This window comes from Bombus flavifrons, chromosome 1, assembly GCF_040668555.2.
Source record: "Bombus flavifrons isolate JBK064 chromosome 1, iyBomFlav1_principal, whole genome shotgun sequence".
Classification (NCBI taxonomy): domain Eukaryota; kingdom Metazoa; phylum Arthropoda; class Insecta; order Hymenoptera; family Apidae; genus Bombus; species Bombus flavifrons.
In genome coordinates, this window is record NC_138442.1 from 22,791,612 (window position 1) to 22,810,471 (window position 18,860).

The following is an 18,860-nucleotide window of genomic DNA, read 5'->3' on the forward strand; positions in this document are numbered from 1 at the left end:
GTTTCTCGTGCAAAAGCAATTCCAGCTGTTGATTCTCATGGACGCGACGCGACGCGACTCGACCACAACGAGAAGCATCGCGAACAAAGCGACGTTCGGTCGCGATCGTTCGCAATCTAAATAAAACTTCGATAACGTTCGAGTATTTCCTCCGTTGAAAATTCCTCGCTATAGCGATATAGCCGACCCAGCGCGTGTTTCTTGCAGCTTGTTATTACGCCGGCAAATTGTCCGTGAAAATTGCGTTGCGAACAGCGTCGCGATTCGACGTCGAATTCCAGCTCTTCGAAAAGACGCTCGTCACGGTCGTTAATCACGAAAGTATTCTAATTAACGGCGCGGCGACGCCGGGTTCGTCCTCGTACCACGAATTTTTAACGACGTCTCCGTAGAATTTCAATGGTTTTCCCGCGTGAATTTTTCCAGGGCTGTTATGCCTGTCCGGTGACACGAAAGCACGAGTGCTTTTCACCCCGCCGTTAACGATACTTGCGCCTCGTTAATAATTCAAATTGCGCACGACGGCCAGAAGAGTGAAAAAGGAGGGTGGCGAACGGGGCCAAACGGCGCGAAGCCGGCGTATCGCGGTCGCCATACAGTTTAAATCGCAAACGGTGTGTCGCGACGCGTTTTCGAAAGTACGATTTTAAACAAGCTCGTTTCCAATCGAGCGCGTATGGCGCGATTCCATGAAATTTCTAAGGCGTTTTAACCGCCATAGTTCTGACGAAAGGCGAACAGAGCTATCGTTAGCGGGGACAGCATTCTAATTTCAAATTATACAAATTCAATCGCGGCGAAAGGTTAACTTCGCCATTACACCCTTACCAACTGCCAACTTGCGTTTTCCACACTCCCTCTCTCTCTCTCTCTCTCTCTCTCTCTCTCTCTCTCTTTCTATCTATCTATCTATCTATCTCTATCTCTATCTCTACAGCAGAGATCTATGTATCAAAAGTATAAGAAAAGCAACACGACTTGTTGATTTGAGTTTGACGATTCGTTGCAGGTACGTCTACAGGCAGCGCGGCGGGATCAACACGAGCAGCACTCTGCTACTCTACTCCGTGGAGACTTTGAACGAGGGCACGTACACGTGCATAGCGGAGAACGGAGCGGGGTCCGCGGAGGCGAATTTATCTTTGCGAGTGCTGTTCCAGGAGAAAATAACCGTGGAACCGCCAAACGATCGCTCAAGATCGGGATACGTGGTGGCCATAGCTGCTGGTGCTCTGCTGGGCACTCTGTTTGCCCTGGGCTCTCTGATCGGTAGCATAGTGTTTTGCGTGCGGAAACGTCGTCGCGACCGCAAAAGGAACTCGAAAGCTCTGGTATCGCAGAACAAATCTGTTATGCCTATCACCAAGGATACCGCCACCAGTTTGCCGTGCCGAAAGGGCAACGGCAGCTTGATCGGGCTCGAGCACCAGCAGATGGTTTCGTACACCGAACGAGAGTTGAACCGAGCCGCGACTCTCGAACGCAGAGAGCACAGAAACCTGGAGGAACCGTACTGCAGCCCAGTTTCCAAGTATCTGACGGAACCAGATCTGATAAACGAGGTGCCGGAGACGACGGACGTCGGATACGGTCAGTTGTATCGCCATCAGCCCGGTGACAGACAGATCCTGGAATACGACTCCGGATACCCGTTGCAACCCGATCTACGACCAGCGAATATCCCACAGCTGAGCTATCTCGATCAAGACGGTTACCCGCTCAACTTTGGCCTACCGAAGATCCCTTTCAGCGCCGCGAGCACGCTACCGCGTCTCAGACAGAGGATGCCCGTGGAAGGTTCGGCGGTCGCGCCACCAGCCAGGTACTCGAGGGAAGCGGAGTTCCTCGCCAGATCGCCAGGATACGACCCCGTGCTGCCTCGAACCGACACCAGGTACACCGCCGAGGGATACCCTTACCCCGCTCAACAATCGCAACCGATTCAACCGGTCGAGCAACCCATTCAGCAGCAGCTCCCCGTGTCCCCGGTGTCGCCGGTCGCCGTGTTCCCCGAGGTACCGTTCATTCCCTCTCCCCCAGCCGCCTACAGAGGCGAGACGACGCCGCTGTCGCCGAGATCGCTATTAAGCAAAACTGCCCGGGAAGCTGCCGCGGCAGCCGCCGCCAGGGCGGACGATCTTCAGCCGCCTCATCATCCGGAAAGTCCCGACGAGGGATACGTTGGCGACGCGATGGACGTCTAAGAGAACTCGGGTTCGACGACACGAAGACGGCTCGCGCATAGAGGAGAAGGCCGCCGGGTCGTTTCGAATCCGATTATCTCGGTTCCCGGGGGCAGAGCAGAGACAGCGGATCTGTCGCATACACGAACCGAGGAAACTGTCGGGACGTACGTTCGGACAAATTAATCCAAGGGAAACAAGGCACGGACACGATTGGCAGAACAAGAAACTCGACAGAGAGCTACGTCGTGGTCGTCGTCGTCGTCGTCGTCGTCGTCGTCGTTTGCGAGAATAGATATCAGACGTCGTGCGGCTAAAATGCCGGTTGAGCAGGAACAACAAAAGGAGCCGGAGCAACGGAAACGTAATGGATTAATCAGGTGCGGGGCTTCCCAGGCGTCCCGAATCACGTGTCTGCGGATAATAATTTCTTGTTAGTAACAGGTCTCCGTGTTCGAGGAACAGCCTCAATCAAATCGTCTACCCCGCAAAGTGGGAGGGGGGCAACGTTCGAACGCGGCAGCGGATTTTTCACCAGCTTTTTCCAGGTGAAAAGCGTCGTAAAAACCGTTTTCGGTATAGAACTTTTGGCGAAAAATTCGAGTTGTTTGTCGGAGAGGAGAGCATAGGGAAATTCACGAAATTCTGCGTTGAAATTATACGAGCTCGGTTAGTCGAGCAAAATTCGCAAAATAGAAGAGCGAGCGAGCGATTTTTCGGCGTTGTCGAACGATCGACGTGGATGCAAGTTCGATGGCGACTGGTGCAGGGAATTTTCGCATGGTTCCGGAACGCAGATCTCGACCATTCTCGCCAGCCTCGCTTGGCAATGGAATTTGCCGGAACGAGGGTTACGCGAGCGGTGCACCGATCAGAGGAATCGAATTTTCCAAGAGCTTACGGAAGCCGACGAACGCAAACGAAGGGCCGCGAGCGCAGTCGGAATTTTGAAAACCGGCTGATCCGATCGCGCAGTCCGATCGAAGCTGATCTGTCCACGTACCGAAGAAAGCTCGCCCTTTACGCTCGCTCGTATTATTGCGATCTGTCACTCCGACTACAGCCGGAAATTGGAAACGTTCCTGGAACGAACCATAACTTTGCTCGCTGGTTGGCAACGGTGGTCAACTTTGTCAAAGTTATGCGTTTGATGGCGCGGGAATCCTCGATGAAATAGTTGAGAGAAATTGTTTGTATGTACATAGGGGACGAGTGGGACGAGTGTGTGTCAAAGTGTAAGAAACGAAAGAAATTACAAAGGAGCGTGTAGTGGAGAGTAAAATACCGAATGGCGTACTACCGACCTTAAAGCTTAAGAATATTCTTCCGTTAACAAACGCAAACTCTTTTGCCTCGTTGAAATGGACGTCTTTCATCGTACACGGTACGTTTAAAAGTAAGAGATGCAAATGCGTGGAATAGCAACTCGTTTGCAGCCACTGTAGGCGGTAAGACGAGCGCAAAGCGCGAGAGAGAAGCGTGCTTTCGAAGCGAAAAAAGGATACGACGGAGAAGAAACGAGAATACTCTCCTGGTTTACGAGTCCCTCGAGAGGACTCGCTCGATATCTGCTCAAGTTCATACGCATCCTTCACCCCCTTCATCCACCGTTCCATCTCCTGGTCACTTCCTCTTTAGGCTAACCAATTGTATCGTTATTAGAGTCTACTGCTCGTCGGTTTCGCAAGAAACGAACACGCTCTATCCCGTCTGGAATGTTCCGACGAAAGGTTATAGCAATTCTACCGTAGTGATAATAACGTTAACTCGGTGTTTAAGACTGGTGAACTGTGCGAGATTACGAGAGAGCCGGTATGGGCCTCGCCTAGCCCCATGTACAGACACGTTAAATATACATATATATATATATATATATATATATATATATATATATATATGCATAAATTTGTACACCAACTCTGGAAAACGCGAAAACCAACGGACACACACGTACGTAAATGTCCACATATTATATATAATACGAGTATACAGACGTGGATGTGAATAGGCGGAAACGAGGGTTGGTCAGAACACGCGCTGGACACGCGCGGAAAGTAGATATTTTTTGAAAGGTGTCGTAGAGCCTAACACGCGTGACCAGGCAACCGCTCGCTCCGTCTTCTCGCCCTGTATTCGTTATCGTTGTGTAGCCGATTTTTAAGAGTTCGATCGTACGCGTTGCTTCGCGATACTCGACCAATCGATACGAATAACCGACTGGGAAACACTCGTACAATTTTCACCGTGACTCCTCATCTTCGTCCAGGAAGAAGACGCACACATTTTTTGTCTGAATTTGTTCAACGAATCTGCGCAGCAAGGTTGGTGGTGTATCGCGAACCAGGCTGGCGTCGCACCGATCAAGCGGCAAGATCGATTCATCTAGAATCTAGGTACTAAACGAATCGATCGTTCTTCGAGGGCTATCTATCTGGCCTGATCCAACGCTAGGTTTACGAATTACGATCAGCGGATGGCGGACCGTCGGACGTGCAGCGAAAGGATGCACAGCTCCGTTTAGTAGTCGATCGTCTATTCGGGCGATCGTAAACGCAACTGCTGCTGCCCTCTTTTCTGCCTCTTGTCGATCATCGGCCGATTCACGGACGGACGACGTTTGCTTTACGGTCTGGCGGGGTCAGGACCGAACCTCGGCCGTGTTCATCAACAGTCTCTCCGCCTCGAAGCGTGAACTCGAATCCGCACATCTTTCCGAGCTCACCACGGCCCGAATACCACGACCCCTCGAATTTTTCGTTCGATACGTCGCGTCGCTCTCGCGCACGCACACACACGCACACAACATTTTGAATCAGCGTTAACGGCGTTTTACAGGGTATCCGGGTGATTGGCGAAAGGATCGTCGAGACGGAAACTTCGTTAGCCGCGACAATAGGAAGCGATACTTGGGATCAGTGGTAGCTGAAAGCGAACCGAGTCTACACACTCCTCCGTGTTTTCGAGTACCACGAAGATGTTCTCGGTTCGTACGAAGGAAATCGAGTTCAGTCGCGTCAACGTTCGCACTTGCGAAAGTCGGATCAGCGATCATCGATCGAAGCTCGTCTCCCGTCTCTGTCTCGACGTTCCAAGCGAGTCGAAGGACGATCTTCGCCAATTCCGAGTCGCGAATGGAAATACTCTTCCGGTTTCTTCTTGCACGCGTACGACAGATACGAAAGGGACCGCTCGTTGGCGTCGAATCGCGTTTATCGGTTTGCCAAACCAGCGAAAAGGGAGAAAGTTTCGACGAAGAATTTCACGGCAATATATCAAACGTAATAATTTGCGTGGCGCATCCGTACGCGGTGCACGCGCAGGCTAGCAATAAAATTTTCAGGAAAAAAATCGTCGCTGCTCGACCACGGACGCGTCGCAATTCACGACCGCGGCAACGCCGCTTTTTGAGTTATGACGCGGTCCAGATTATTTGGCACGCCCCGAGTGGAATTAGGTTTACGATGTTCCCCGAACCTCGTCTCGTTTTCCCATCGCGTCGATATACAAAACGCACGTGTTCACGTACCTACACCGCTTTGTTCTCCGCGTGTTACCGTCCTTTCTTCTTTTATTCTCCTTTTTTACACTTTCCCATCGACGATCGGAACGCGCCGCGCGTTCAACAGAGCTCTTATCGTGGCTTCGCTCGAATTTTCCCCCTCGATGTTGCGCGCACTGAATATGTTGTACCTTTTCCGGATTAATTGGACGCGCTCGTTTCGTCGAATTTTTCTCATTTTTCAGCCGCTCTTCCCGACCTTGCTCGCGTAGTAACTGGCATCATGAAAATCGTTCGCCTCCCGATAATCGATGGTGAATTTATCGTTCGTAGCGCGACAATCAAAGGCGAAAAAGCAAGCTTTAAACGGAACAAGCGCTTCCTCCACCTCGATTCGTTCGCTTATATTTTATAGAATTTAATTTTCCATTTTCGGCCGTTCGTTTCATATTTTCCAACGTTTTTCAATTTTGTCTCTGACGCGCTATTAGGCAAACGTATCGAACTTAACATTTTTATTTCACTCGTATCGTTTCTCTCGCTTCTTTCTTTTTTCTCTTTTCTTTTCTTTCTTTCATCCCGGAACAAACTTTTAGTCCTTTCTCGCCAGGATATATTCGCGAAACAACCAGTCTGTCGAACTATGCCTATTCGGCTACGTTGGTGGGGACCCACGACGATTTTCCCTCCGAGTTCCATTTTTGCAACTCGCTTTGCAACAAACAACAGGTGGCTGTGACTCGAACGCGAAACACATAGGAACGAAACGTGCATCCGGAACGACTGCTGTTGTCATCCTCGGGGACGGCAGAATACACTTCTGCGGAACGTATAGAAACGCGCGGCGAGCTTAAACGAGTTACGCGAACGCGATAGAGAAACAGAGAAGACAGTAGAAACGGGATCGGACAGTAGGGAAACGCGTCGGACGACCGGAGCCCGGCTATTGGAATTCGCCGAAACCCAGGAATCCCTGCAGAATCGGCGAACGATGTCGGTCGACTTCCGGATTCGTGCCCGCGTGCCACGAAATCGTAATCGCCCGACTCCTCTTCCTGGTTGCCGACGGTAACGGTAACGGGCCTCTGCAAACGCTCGAACAAGCGCGCGTGGCCGCGTTGAAAGGGCTTGTTGTGCCGCGGACACAACCGGGATAATCACTGTTTGCAGGGCGGATGCTCGTTGTCCACCTAGTAACAGGCATCGAGGCTGTGCCGTGGCACCGAATGCACGCGCATCGTTCGAAATGCCGATCGTTGCCGCGCCAACCGTCACCGTTCCATGGTTTTCGGCAGCCCTTTTTTCGCCGAGCTTTGTCCGTCCGACTCCCGACGATCTTCGACGTGGATTCGTGTTTCGGATAGTTGCCGTTGTTTTCTGCCGCGACACGCGTGTATACCTTGTTTCCGTTTAATCCTCTTGCGAAGCTGTCGCGGATTTCAGGACGGATGTCCGGTTTTCCAACGAGTTGCCGAAGATTTTACAGACAGGTGTTAACGCTGTAGAGTTGGCAGCAGGATTTTATATATGTCACGAGTCCAGCGAAATCCGTATCGTTTTCCCTGTGGCAAAATTTACAACGTAACGTAACGTAACGTAACGGTGTAATGGAAACCGCGTGTCTGGGTCCTAACGAAAGCTACATTCTCTTGAGATTGGACTGGCAGCGGCGTCGTTTAGCAAGGCCTACGGTATTACTGCGCAAAGTGTGCCGTTTACGGTCTCACGACCATACTCATTCCGTCGTATCACGCGCAACGCGGTTCCCGAATCCAAAATTCATCTAAACCTTATTACCTAACCCGTCCCTCTCGGTAGGATAGCAACATCCTGTCACAGCCTCTTTCCATCCACGCTTAGTACGTACCTAGTTCGTGCGAGGTTGGAACTTAACAGTCGATAGATCGTCCGAATCTAGTAAAACCGTCGAGAGTCTTCCGTCGAAATTGTAATCGCGCATCTTGCCGCGTTGCTGAAACATCGAAGCGATAAGTTTGCACGCGGCGTCCGCTCGTTTATCAACGGCGATTTTACATTAGCGTTTAACGCGACGGGTAACGAGCGTTGACGCAGCCACGCGTCCTCGCGCATTATTGCTCGCGGCAAATAATGAATCGTCGCGATTCGTCGATTCGTTATTTTCTATCTCGCTCCCTGTGTATTTCCAAAGCTTAACGCCAGACGCAAAGGTTCTCGCCGTTTGATCGGCTGAATATTTTCACGCGCTTGTTCGTCGACGATTAAACGACAGGTTGCGAGCGTGGCAACGGACCGTGATAATTATTAGCCGGTATAAACGATGGTTATTGGCGCGCGACGATTTAATTATTTGACGCTAATGCGGTTCACCGTTTCGACGATATCGTCAAGCTGGTCGTCGTTGTCACCCCCGCCCCCTCCCTATAGAGATCAAAAACCATTGACTCTTCGTATCGTGCCAATCCTTTTTTGCTGATTCACAGCTTTCTATTCCCTCGGAGATGGGCGCTCTTCGCGGCGAATAAATTGCCATTATACCAGCGCTTTCTGCTGGCGATTTCCCAAATTGATGATTCTCCAATTTCCAATATGCTGAAAATTATGCTTCCGCTCCTGGACGAGGAGTGCAGGCCAGGCCGCGTTGATTAAATCGATGCATAATCGAAATTAAACATTAACCGCACGGTGGCCTCGATCGGGAACCGTCGACCAGGCGACGACCGAATTAATATGGAACTCGTAGCAACGCTGTACGAGGTAGCAGCTCCTTGCCGTCGATTTCACGAATACTTTCAATTTAATCAAACACTGACTGGCTCGATAAAGGATACGCTGTAATTACGATGATTAGAATTTAATGGACCGCGCGTAGCTGGCCACCGATCCCGGATCAGTTTCAAAGCAGCGGGTAACGTCGAGGCAGCCCGCTTATCTGTCTTCGCTTCGGATATCGGACTCGTCGCGGTGTGAAAATTGCGAGAGGCGTGTTTATAGAACGCCAGGAAATTGCTCGTCAACCTTCGTCATTCATAGACTTTGCTGATCGACTCGGTACTTCGATCCGTGCCCCGTAGGTACCGCTTTCGCTCGATGCTCGATTTGCTCGATGTAACCGTGTTTACCGTCGTGGGTTACGATATTTTTGGTCGCGTTAGAGATCCAATTGCCTCTCCTCGAATCTCCGATCGCACATTCGCTACTATTTCCCTGCTATCGAAATCATGGTTGTTCAGCGCGGTAACGCGGCTCATTCTGTTACAGCGGATCTCGTTTCAAGGTCGATCAAATGCTTCCATCGTTTGCTTATTCCTATACCTATTCCATTTGCCGACATTGCTATTCCAACAACGTGAAACGCTCTACGAGGACGATCGTAATCGTAGCAGGAGCATACTTTGTTACTCGCGGAGTCGTTCTTCTCGCCTTATACTCGCGTATCTTCTGAAACACCGAGAACCGTGAAATACCTTCTCCGTTCGGAGAAGTTCGGTTTTCGAAAGGAATCGAATTTTTGAAATTGACGGGAGAGAAGTGGCGCGTGAGAATCGAGCTTAAACGAGATCGAGATTAAACGCGCCCGTCGGACGAGATTCGTCCATCGACTTCCTGGTGTTTGCGTTCGGTTACGAGATACGCGTTGAATTATCGAGCGACGCGTGCCACCATCGAACTTCCCACGCGACTGCTGCTCCGGCAAAATCGATCCCAGTAGCATTCTCTTCGCGAGTCTTTAATCTCGTTGCAGCTTGTCGCCTTGATGATGTTCGTCAGAGCCGCACGGAAATTCCACTTCACCGGACTCCAAACGTCGTTTCGCAAACATCGCCACGAGTTTGGACGCGATCTGCAGGCACGATCCCAGCCATCCATTTGCTATTTTTCAGGGCATACGCGCAATTTTCATCCTATTCCACGGGAGAATAACAGTTAACGGTTTACAGGTGTAATCTCGGCCTTCTTTCGAAACCGGATAGAGCGCAAAGAGAATCAAAGAACAGGTTGTTGAACGCATCGGAAGAAAGTTTCGCCGGTGTCGGACGAAACTGAATAGCTCGCAGCGAGGAAGCCGGGAGTTGTGTAACTACGCTGTACCGTCTACTACATAGCACTGCTATGAATATATGTATGAAATACAAGCAGACGCCTGTTTGTCGATCGATGGATCGCGACCAACGCTGTCGAGAATTTATATCGAAATTTTCGCGAGGAACGAGGAACGAGGAACGAGGAACGTTCCGTGGAAACGGCAAATCTCGCGCGATCGCGGTGTCTCTGACGCCTGGCGACTCGAGCGCAACGTTATTCCAACTTTTCTTTCTTCTTGATCATCGTTGCGAAATATGGCTGCACCGTGGAAATATTTCGTCGATTCGAGGAAACAACCCGCAATCGCGTAGCTTCGTAGACGTATTGCTTTTCCTATTTGACACATCCGATGGTTTCCCCTTGTCTTCGACAAATCGAGCGTAGACTGGAAACGGCTGGGTTATGGAAATATTCGAACCTTTTCTTTCACCGAACCTGAATTGTTTCGTTTAGGTTTTTTTTTTTTTTTTTTTTTTTTATTAATTCGCCGTTATTATTCGATATTGGAATTCTATACGAGGCATGATATTAAATTTCGGATAGAAGACAGAAACCCGCGAGCAAGCGCAAATTGGAATGGCGCGTCAAACGCGATATCGGATTAAGATTCTCAGCGACGAAACACGGTTTACTATCGAGACTCGAAGAAGCGCCGGCTCCGCGTAAACCTCGCGCTTTGCAGCGTTCGTGACTCGCGAACCTCCTGCTTAGATTGCCTCGAATCGAGTCAGAACACGAACGTATCGACCAAGTTGGTGAAACTCGGTCAGTGTGTTTTCCTTTCGCGCGGTGTAACGAATATCATGGCTGTCGGACGAGAGACGGGAGAAAAATGTTAGTGGCCGATGGGAAAGCGGTAGGGAAGCGCGTGAAGCGTGGCATGGACGGCAAAAGGATTTCGATGGGACTATGACGAGGTCGCGTCAAGTTCTTCGCCGTAATCGTTGGGAAATGGGAGAGAAAAGAGGTAAAAGGGCCAGGAAAAAAGAGGAGAGAAGAGTAAGGGGGAAGAGGAGAATCGAGGGCAGACGTATCGATCCCCCGTTCGACCCTCCCTTCGACCGTAAAGTTCGTCGCGGACAGAATTACGATTCCGCACGATTACACAGTCGCACATCTATATCATTTGTGCACACACACGTACACATAGGCGCGCGTGCGCGCATACATCGGCATATATACACCGCGATCACCTCCGTGAATCCACATTCATATACATACATACATATATATATATATATATACATATATACATATATATATATATATATATATATATATATATATATACATATACATAAATATAAATATAAATATATAAGTATACATGTAATACGTACACGCGCTCATGTACACACGATGTTCCGAAGGATTGAGCAATACGATTTGTATTACCGTGTATAACGTAATGTATTCGATTCTGCACATGTCGTACGTACTTTTGATGTAGCGAAGGATTTTTCACGACTGATACGAGATTAAAGAATAAAAATAGCTTTTGTATTAATGGTCGTTTTCTTTCTGCAGCCCCTCCGATTCCAATCCTCGCTCCCCGCCGGAGTACTCGAATAGGCGAACGCTGGCAGAATCGGGTCTCCGGCCCCTCGGCATCTCGCATTTTTCCTGCAAATGGATTCGCGGCGATTCGACAGATTCTCGGATACGAAACAACACGATGTATGCATTTGCATAGGACCATTTGCTTTGAAAATCGTTCATCGCGTAAGAGGAGCGCGCACGCGATGCCGAATAGAATTTCCCGTATACGCGATCACGAACCAGCCACCTCCAAACGAAATACGCTTCTCGGAAATGTTATTCCGCGAATTTCTTTCGTTTTCCTTCTTACGAGAGAATCCTTAGGACATTCGTGAACCGTTCGAAGCGAATTATACGTTTACGTAGTTCGGTTCGGAACAGCGGTCTCTTCCATCGTCGACGACATCGTCAAACGTTGGGATCGCTGCGGGAGAAAGTGGAAGGGCGCGCGATGAAGCGAAACAAATTTAAAGACGAACGCGTAACAGCATCGTGACGACAAATCTTTTCTTCTCCGCTCGATACACCAGTCCCGTGGGACGACCGGGCTACCGGCCGCCGTTTCTTTCCCGACTTTTGCAGAATTTAAGTAGAGCGACGGAGATTCGAGCGGCTCGTATTCTCGCAAATCTCTTCCCTCGGAAAAAGAAACGGTAATGTCTACATTCGTTTTTCCGCTTCGGTCGCCACTTCAAAGCGGAGCTTTGCCTTCTATGCGTTAATTACAGTCGAAAGAAAAATGGATTTGCAGGGAATTAAATTGCCACAGAGGGTGCACGAATTAGAGGTACTCGAGGCACGGTATCTCTTAACGCGCGACAGGATTAAACGCGGTCGAAAGGCTCGTTTACGAAGCGATCTCGGAAATTCGTTAGGTAAATTTTGGTCGGTCGCCGTTTAACGTCGCGACGCGATTCTTGGTTAAACAGGCCGCTGTCCTTATCTTTATTCTGAAATATTTCCATGAAAAACGAACGATCCTTTACGTCGTTGCTCGTTTGCGCGCATTAAATCGATATTTGTTCGAAAATTTCGACAAATATCATTTTCCCGCTTACCGTTCCAACGATTTTTCCCCCACAATCGCAGTTGCAACGCAACGCAACGCAATGCAATTACCTCCCAAAGCGTTTTAACCTCGCAAATGTAACGTTTCGGCGAATCGTTTGAAAAACTTGCCTGTAATTTGAATTTCGTTTTTTACCTCGCTTCTGGCTTACGAGTTAACAAAGGTGGTTCTCCTTTTATAGCCAGCCAACGAAAACACGTGCGTAGTTGGCGAGATCCGGCTGTTACGGTAATTCGACGATTAAGTCTCTCGTTGGACGCGAGACGGGCGCAGGTTTATAGTGGCTTTGCATTCAACCGCCACCTCCGTGATCTTTTTATTGAATTGCTCGAGCCGAGTCTCGTCGAAACGTGTCGGACAGTGTAAACGGTTCGCAGGAAATTCACCTTCTCCTAATCCTGTCATTTGCTCGACGGTTGTATCCAAAGTGCCGCTTGCTGCTCGTTTAAAGCGGCAAAATGAGATATATTTGTCATCCCCTACGCTGTTATCATCGACCAAGCGCGATTCAACTTCTCGAAAGAGATGTCCAATTGTAAGCAATTTTGCGCTTCCCCTTTGCCCTAAGCCCATCCCGGCCCTTAACTTTAAGCTGAAAACTTAACGCATGGTAACCTAAACACGTAGTCCAGACACTTTGTGTACTTTGCATATTATATGTACGTTGGTGCGCCTTTTAAACGGAACAGCGGTTGTCGGTACAACGGTAGAAACGACGCAACGCCGTGAAATTTTTCGCTGGACTTCGGTAAACTGTTATTTTCGGCAAGAGGAAGCAATTTCGACGCGGCTTACCGGATCTAGAGATCCGAGCAGTTACCAGTTCGGTGCATGGCGTCTTCGACCACGCGCAGATAACTCGAAATCCACCGTGAAAATAATTGGCCGGTTCCTATGCTGTGCGTGCACGATACGGACTTGTTTCTGTTCGAGCGGTGGCCTGGAAAATTTTGCATGCGCTCGGACCGGCCACCGATAAAGGAGCGGCGATAAAAGTTCAGTTCCACGGGAAGAAAGGTGCGACGATCGAACGATAGTAGCTCGCTTGGTAACTGTAAAATCTATCGAAAGGGACGAAGGCAATAATGTTGAAACAGCGCTAGCACGCATTTTTTCAGCGACTCACCGCGAAACGTGACCGCCTCTGCTTGCTGGTTGTTCGTGAAACCTCGCAACCCTTTCCTTCGCCCTTTCCTAAGTAGTTTAAATAACGGAAGGCGAACGTATTCGCGAATTTCGTTTAAGCACGATTATTTAAAAGAAAAACGAATGGTGTTTAACTTTGTGTTCGATTAAATGTTACTTCGCGTGGAAAGCAAGAAGGGAGCCAAAGTTAGACCGTGATTGTCACGTAGTTTCTCATACTAAACGGCCATTACCAATGTAAACAGGTTTATAGAGTGTCCGAGGCCGCGGTTCAACTCGGCCCGATACAAAAGACGAGCGAAGCCAAATGTCCTGTGAAATTAAATATTTCGTAGAGAAATTTATTTGACACGGCTGTCCGCGCTCGTTGGTGGGAATAAAGCGTATTATGTAAACGGCCGATTGAAAATTAACGAGAAACCGCGCACCGGAAAAGTTTATGAACTCTTGTAAATCATTCGGGCGGATAACGATGAAATAAATAAAGCAGAAGTTGCTGTTAATTTCCTGCTTATAATTCTATGCATTGTCGTAGCTCCGCAATGGAAAATGTAACGCAGAGAAATATATTTTCAAAGCGAACGATAATTCATTTGCCCCGGCTCGCGTACGCTATACCAGTTATAAACTTAATTTTTATATCCCAGTGTGTCGTCTAAGAACACATGTTGTTTAATCGCCTCGTTGCAAATGCCAATAACTTTTGCGACAAACTCGCCCTCTTTTCTCGCTCTGCGCCTACAATACATTTTAACGCATCGCTCGCATCGCTGCATCCAATATCTCAAATCGTTCGCGCTGTCTCGTACGAACTAGTCTTTCTTCTTATTTTGTCTTATTTCTCGTTGCATTCGCTGTAACAAAGGTTTATCCCGTTGACATCGATCATTAGATATTACTGTTATTATCATTGTTATTTTTATTATCGATAAAGTAATTTCTACTAAAGTTATAGTCGTGCGTGGCAAAGTTAACATTCGCAAAAATTGTAAATTTCAAGAGGAAACAACGAGCCATAAAGCATGATAAACCATAAAAATGATCGAAAAGCGAACGAAAGTTTTCTGGTTCGTTTTCTCATTCGTTTTCTGGTTCCGTGTACGCATTGCGAACGTTAATTGCAGCAAAAGAATTTACAATTTCAATGATTTTTTGCGACCGGTGTCCATGTGTAATTCGTTGTTACGCAACAGCAATCGAGATTCGTCGGTGGACAAACGACGGGAAGCAGGAAAAACACGGCCGCGTGTCGCGTCGATATACATATTCGGTTTGCTGGCTGGATGGCTGACTGGCCAAACGTGGCGCGCGTTCTCGATTTCCGAGCCGGGATAAAACGCTCGGACAAATTAGGCGCAAAATGGTCACGCGCATAATCAAGTCCCGCAGGAAACATAGTTGCGGCCGAAATACGGCATGCGGATGATGCCGGTCGATTTTCGTGGATGCACGGTAATTCTACGTTCCTACGTTCCGTATAAAACAGCGGGGGAAAAACAGCGGTCGCAACTGCGGCTTTACATCCCGTTGCTCTTTCTCTTTTTAAATAGACGTAAGTATGAAGCAACTAGATTAAACGTTGGACGATAATGCGAATCATCTATGTAGCGCTCGATCGAGCTGCGAGTGACGAGTAGCAAGTGGCGAGTGGCGAGTCGCGCCATTGCCGGAATTTCACGTTGCCCGTCTCGCGCAAACTCGCTCGCCTCGAGGGGCAGATTACTCAAGTGGATCGCAACGCGTGTTTTATTACAGCTGGTACTTTTGCTGCGCATAAATAAGATTGTAGATACGAAAAGTAAATTGGACCATAATATTTTTTACCAACTTTTTTATCTTCAAACAGAGACAAGCTACTCTCGAACGTTCTATTTGAAGTAACGGTTGACAAATTTTGCCGTGATATCGCGGAACGTTGATTAAACAGCGCGCTAATTTTTCACAGGTCCGAAACCGTTTCCTCGTCCCCAGTCTGTTTCGCAGATGATCGAAGAGGGTCAGGAGAAATTTTCCTCGGATTCCAGGCGAGTCGATTAAAAGCGTTTCGGGGGAAGTGAGAAAGGGGGATACGAGCGGATGCAGAGGGGCGCGTCGCGGTGAAAATGATTTGAAAATTTTTGGTCGTTACACGAGTGACTCGGCGAGTAAACTTCTCCACGAGAATATCGTATTCAGGCGGTCCTTTTATTCGCTTCACTTTTATATCGGCTATCGCGATATCGTCCAACGGTTTCCACAAAGTGACTTCTTCCACGAATCTCCTCCTCCTCCTCCTCCTCCTCCTTTTACTCGACCGAATCGCCGCGCCTCTTCCAGCCTAGTTTTTCCGCTCGTCTTCCAGCACGCTTTCTTCCGTATTCCCCGGCTTTTTTCCTTTTCTTTCGTCGTTCCGCGATTCACTGCCGACATTGCCCTTTTCATACACTCGACGCTCGATTCGCACAGAACTTTACGAGTCGGCGTATCTACGCTCATAAAGAAACTTTTCAGATCGAGCTGCTAGCGGGAGCCTGCTACCCTCTTTATCATCGCGCGTGTCCGACTCGACCTCCGGAGAGATTTTCTCCTTCCTTCTGACCGCAGCTTCCTCCGACTCCTCCTTGTCGACCGTTCTATACTGCTATTTTGACCTTGCCGATTTCTCTCTCTCTCTCTCTCTCTCTCTCTCTCCCTTTTTCTTTTTCTCTACCGCTCGCGCGCGCGCGTCACATTTTTTCCCTGATCCGACCGCATCAAGTGTTCTTCTTCAATTTCCGGACTATTGTCGACCCTATCTTCCTTCCTCCCCTTTTCTTCGTCCCAGGTCCCCCCCCCCCCGTTCTTGTTCCCCCTCTTACGATGTCCAATGTTCGAGGCGCGTGGCTGCCCATCGTTTGTACCGTTCCCAAAGTCGACCTCGGCCGAAAGGGTGAAACGTTTTCCACCGCTCAAGTTCCATCGTTTTACCACGATTCCGTGCGCTGGACGATTCGTCGAGCGATAGTCTGGAGATTCTTATCCATTATTACCCGTCATCTTCCAACGAGAAATCCAACGAGAAATCCAACGAGAAATCCAACGAGAAATCCAACGAGAAATCCAACGAGAAGCGTCGTTAAACCCGCGTGATTCGACTCGATTTCTATACTGTTCGGCGGATCTGACTCCGCGCCGTTTCCCTAAAAGATGCTCGTTCCTCCGTCTACCAGCCAGGAATGGATCGATGGCAATTAGACAAAGTCTGGATTCCCCCGAGAACTAGGCTGTAGAACGCCAGCTCGGAAAAGACGGCTGATAAGCCACAACTGGATCAGTCGGAAGGCACCTTCCAGCAGACTGAACCGTCGCTATCAACCACGCGGATTTCGTGCGACCCACTTTTACGCCGTTTGCCAGAATGGAAAATAATCGACCTATTATCTGTGTACGCTTCGTTGGCCGGGGCGGGATCCAGTTATCGGAACGCGTGAAACCGTGCAGGGTGATTCGATGAAATTGTGGACCGCGATCGCTTTTCAGTTTCCACAGGTTTTTGGATAATCGATGGTGGTATTCGCGCGAAGAAGTCGCAAGAGGAATCGTTTCAACGCTTTAGGTTAACAGGACCGATAGAGTGGTAAATGATACGCGATCGAATGGATCATCCCGAGCGGATCTTTACACACGTATGTATGCGAATGCTTGCTATATATATATGTCGGAGATGAAAGGACATCGGGACATCCCTTTTGGAATAACGATGGGCTCGGGCTCGAAGTGACGTAGCGGGTCACTGAACGTAGCCACGGTCACGGGAGGAACGTGTACCTGACAGAGGTATGGAACGATTATATGACTTTCTTTAAAAACAAAGATTGACCCGAGAGGTGGGGAGAGGAATATATAAGGGCAGTTTCATTTGGACTTTTTTTTCGAGTTCATGCAGATAAGTTTTACTTGTACGTGGAGTTATACGTGTATCGCATCGCATTCGTCATCCCGTGGACCGTGGATTCGTTATCGAACCTGAATTCGTTGTCATCGACATCTCGACGATCCGATCGCCGCCTATTACTTATAGTCTCTTATAGTGCCCACATTTGTACCAATAAACATCAGCTATATCCGCGATTGTAAATTTGAGTGAAGGTTCATCGAACGCCCAAAATTCCAACCTTAATCCGACATATATATGTGGCCGAATATCAATCTTCTAACTTTAGTGGACACGGAGATACGGTTATCTTGTAAAGAAAATATTTCCAAGAATCCTTTCTTATTCCATACGTCATAAAATACATCTACGTTATAAAAGAAGTATACCGTGCAAACTTTACGTTTCTAGATACAGCGGCTAGGGTTAGGCGTTGACGAGTAGTCCGGTGGCTTCCGCATTATTTCATTCGATTCGTAGTGGCACGTAAAATGAGGATTTGACGGTTAGCGATCGAAATGTATTTATATCGCGCGGAAAAATAAATATATTTATATGGAGTGTGAGATCGAGAAGAGATTGAGCACGTGCGAGTAGTAGCAACGTCGAATGTAAAGCTTGGTAAGATTTGGTACGAAGCGTTCCAATAAACTGCGAATATACGGACTTTTGTTTCGTTTGGAATAGTTTAGAGGACTCGCCAACTTGTACTCGGCAAATAGCATACATTTACTTTGCTTATCGGTGGCGCGTACACACGCAACAAAGCATCGCCAACTCGGCGAAAAGAAACGGAATCTCTCGAATGGAAAACTTTCGCATTTCACATTCGCGTCTCTATCAAATTGGTTTCGCATGCTCCGCTCCCGACTCGCCTCTAATTCGCGTTCCAACTCTGCTCCAGCGGAATATACTTGACGGTCACGAAAACCGTTCTCCTCCACGACGAAATCTTCGCCGTAACTCGTACCTCACGGCCGCGGGAATAAACAGTTGGATGATCGCACGATTTACAATGTTGCGCCACTCGTTCCGAATAGGTTTCTTCGCAGGTTCAGCAGCTAGCCAAAATTCCACTTCCGCCAAGATTGACGCGGAACGTTGCCATGCAATGTACTTGGCGTAGATTCGCGTCGGATACTATACGAGTTGGAGGTAAAACGTTGGCGATAGCGCGCCAGGACGTTGAGTTGGAAGAAGCTTGGTCCAGTCGATTGCTTGCTCGAGGTTCATCGTCGTCGCTAACTCGTGTCTGTCTACGAGCCCTCTCGCTCGCAGACTTCGTGATCGTTCACGATCGAAGAAGAACGAAGAGAGGAAACAGAAAGTTTCCACGGTACGCAGATGGAATTTTTCTTCCATCTGTTCAACGGAAAACTTGTAGTCGATTAGGATCTCGCGTACGATGTTCCGACGTGCTTGCAACGCGATATCAACTTTCAAGACTACGTGGCTTCGTTTCGCTGT

At 48.6% G+C, this 18,860-nt stretch overlaps 1 protein-coding gene across 6 annotated transcripts in view; it reads left to right on the forward strand.

The window, feature by feature from the left end:
- Positions 1–18,860, forward strand: part of LOC138183119 (leucine-rich repeat-containing protein 24) — a 227,378-nt gene that overhangs the window by 139,644 nt on the left and 68,874 nt on the right. For 5 of the 6 annotated variants that reach the window (XM_069119710.1, XM_069119697.1, XM_069119724.1 and 2 more), the window contains one exon: positions 1,010–4,056. In XM_069119710.1, the coding sequence (XP_068975811.1) occupies positions 1,010–2,204 (1,195 nt within the window). In that variant the 3' untranslated portion in view covers positions 2,205–4,056. Of the gene's footprint in view, positions 1–1,009; positions 4,057–18,860 lie in introns of those variants that run through there. The other variant, XR_011173990.1, reaches the window with a different exon arrangement.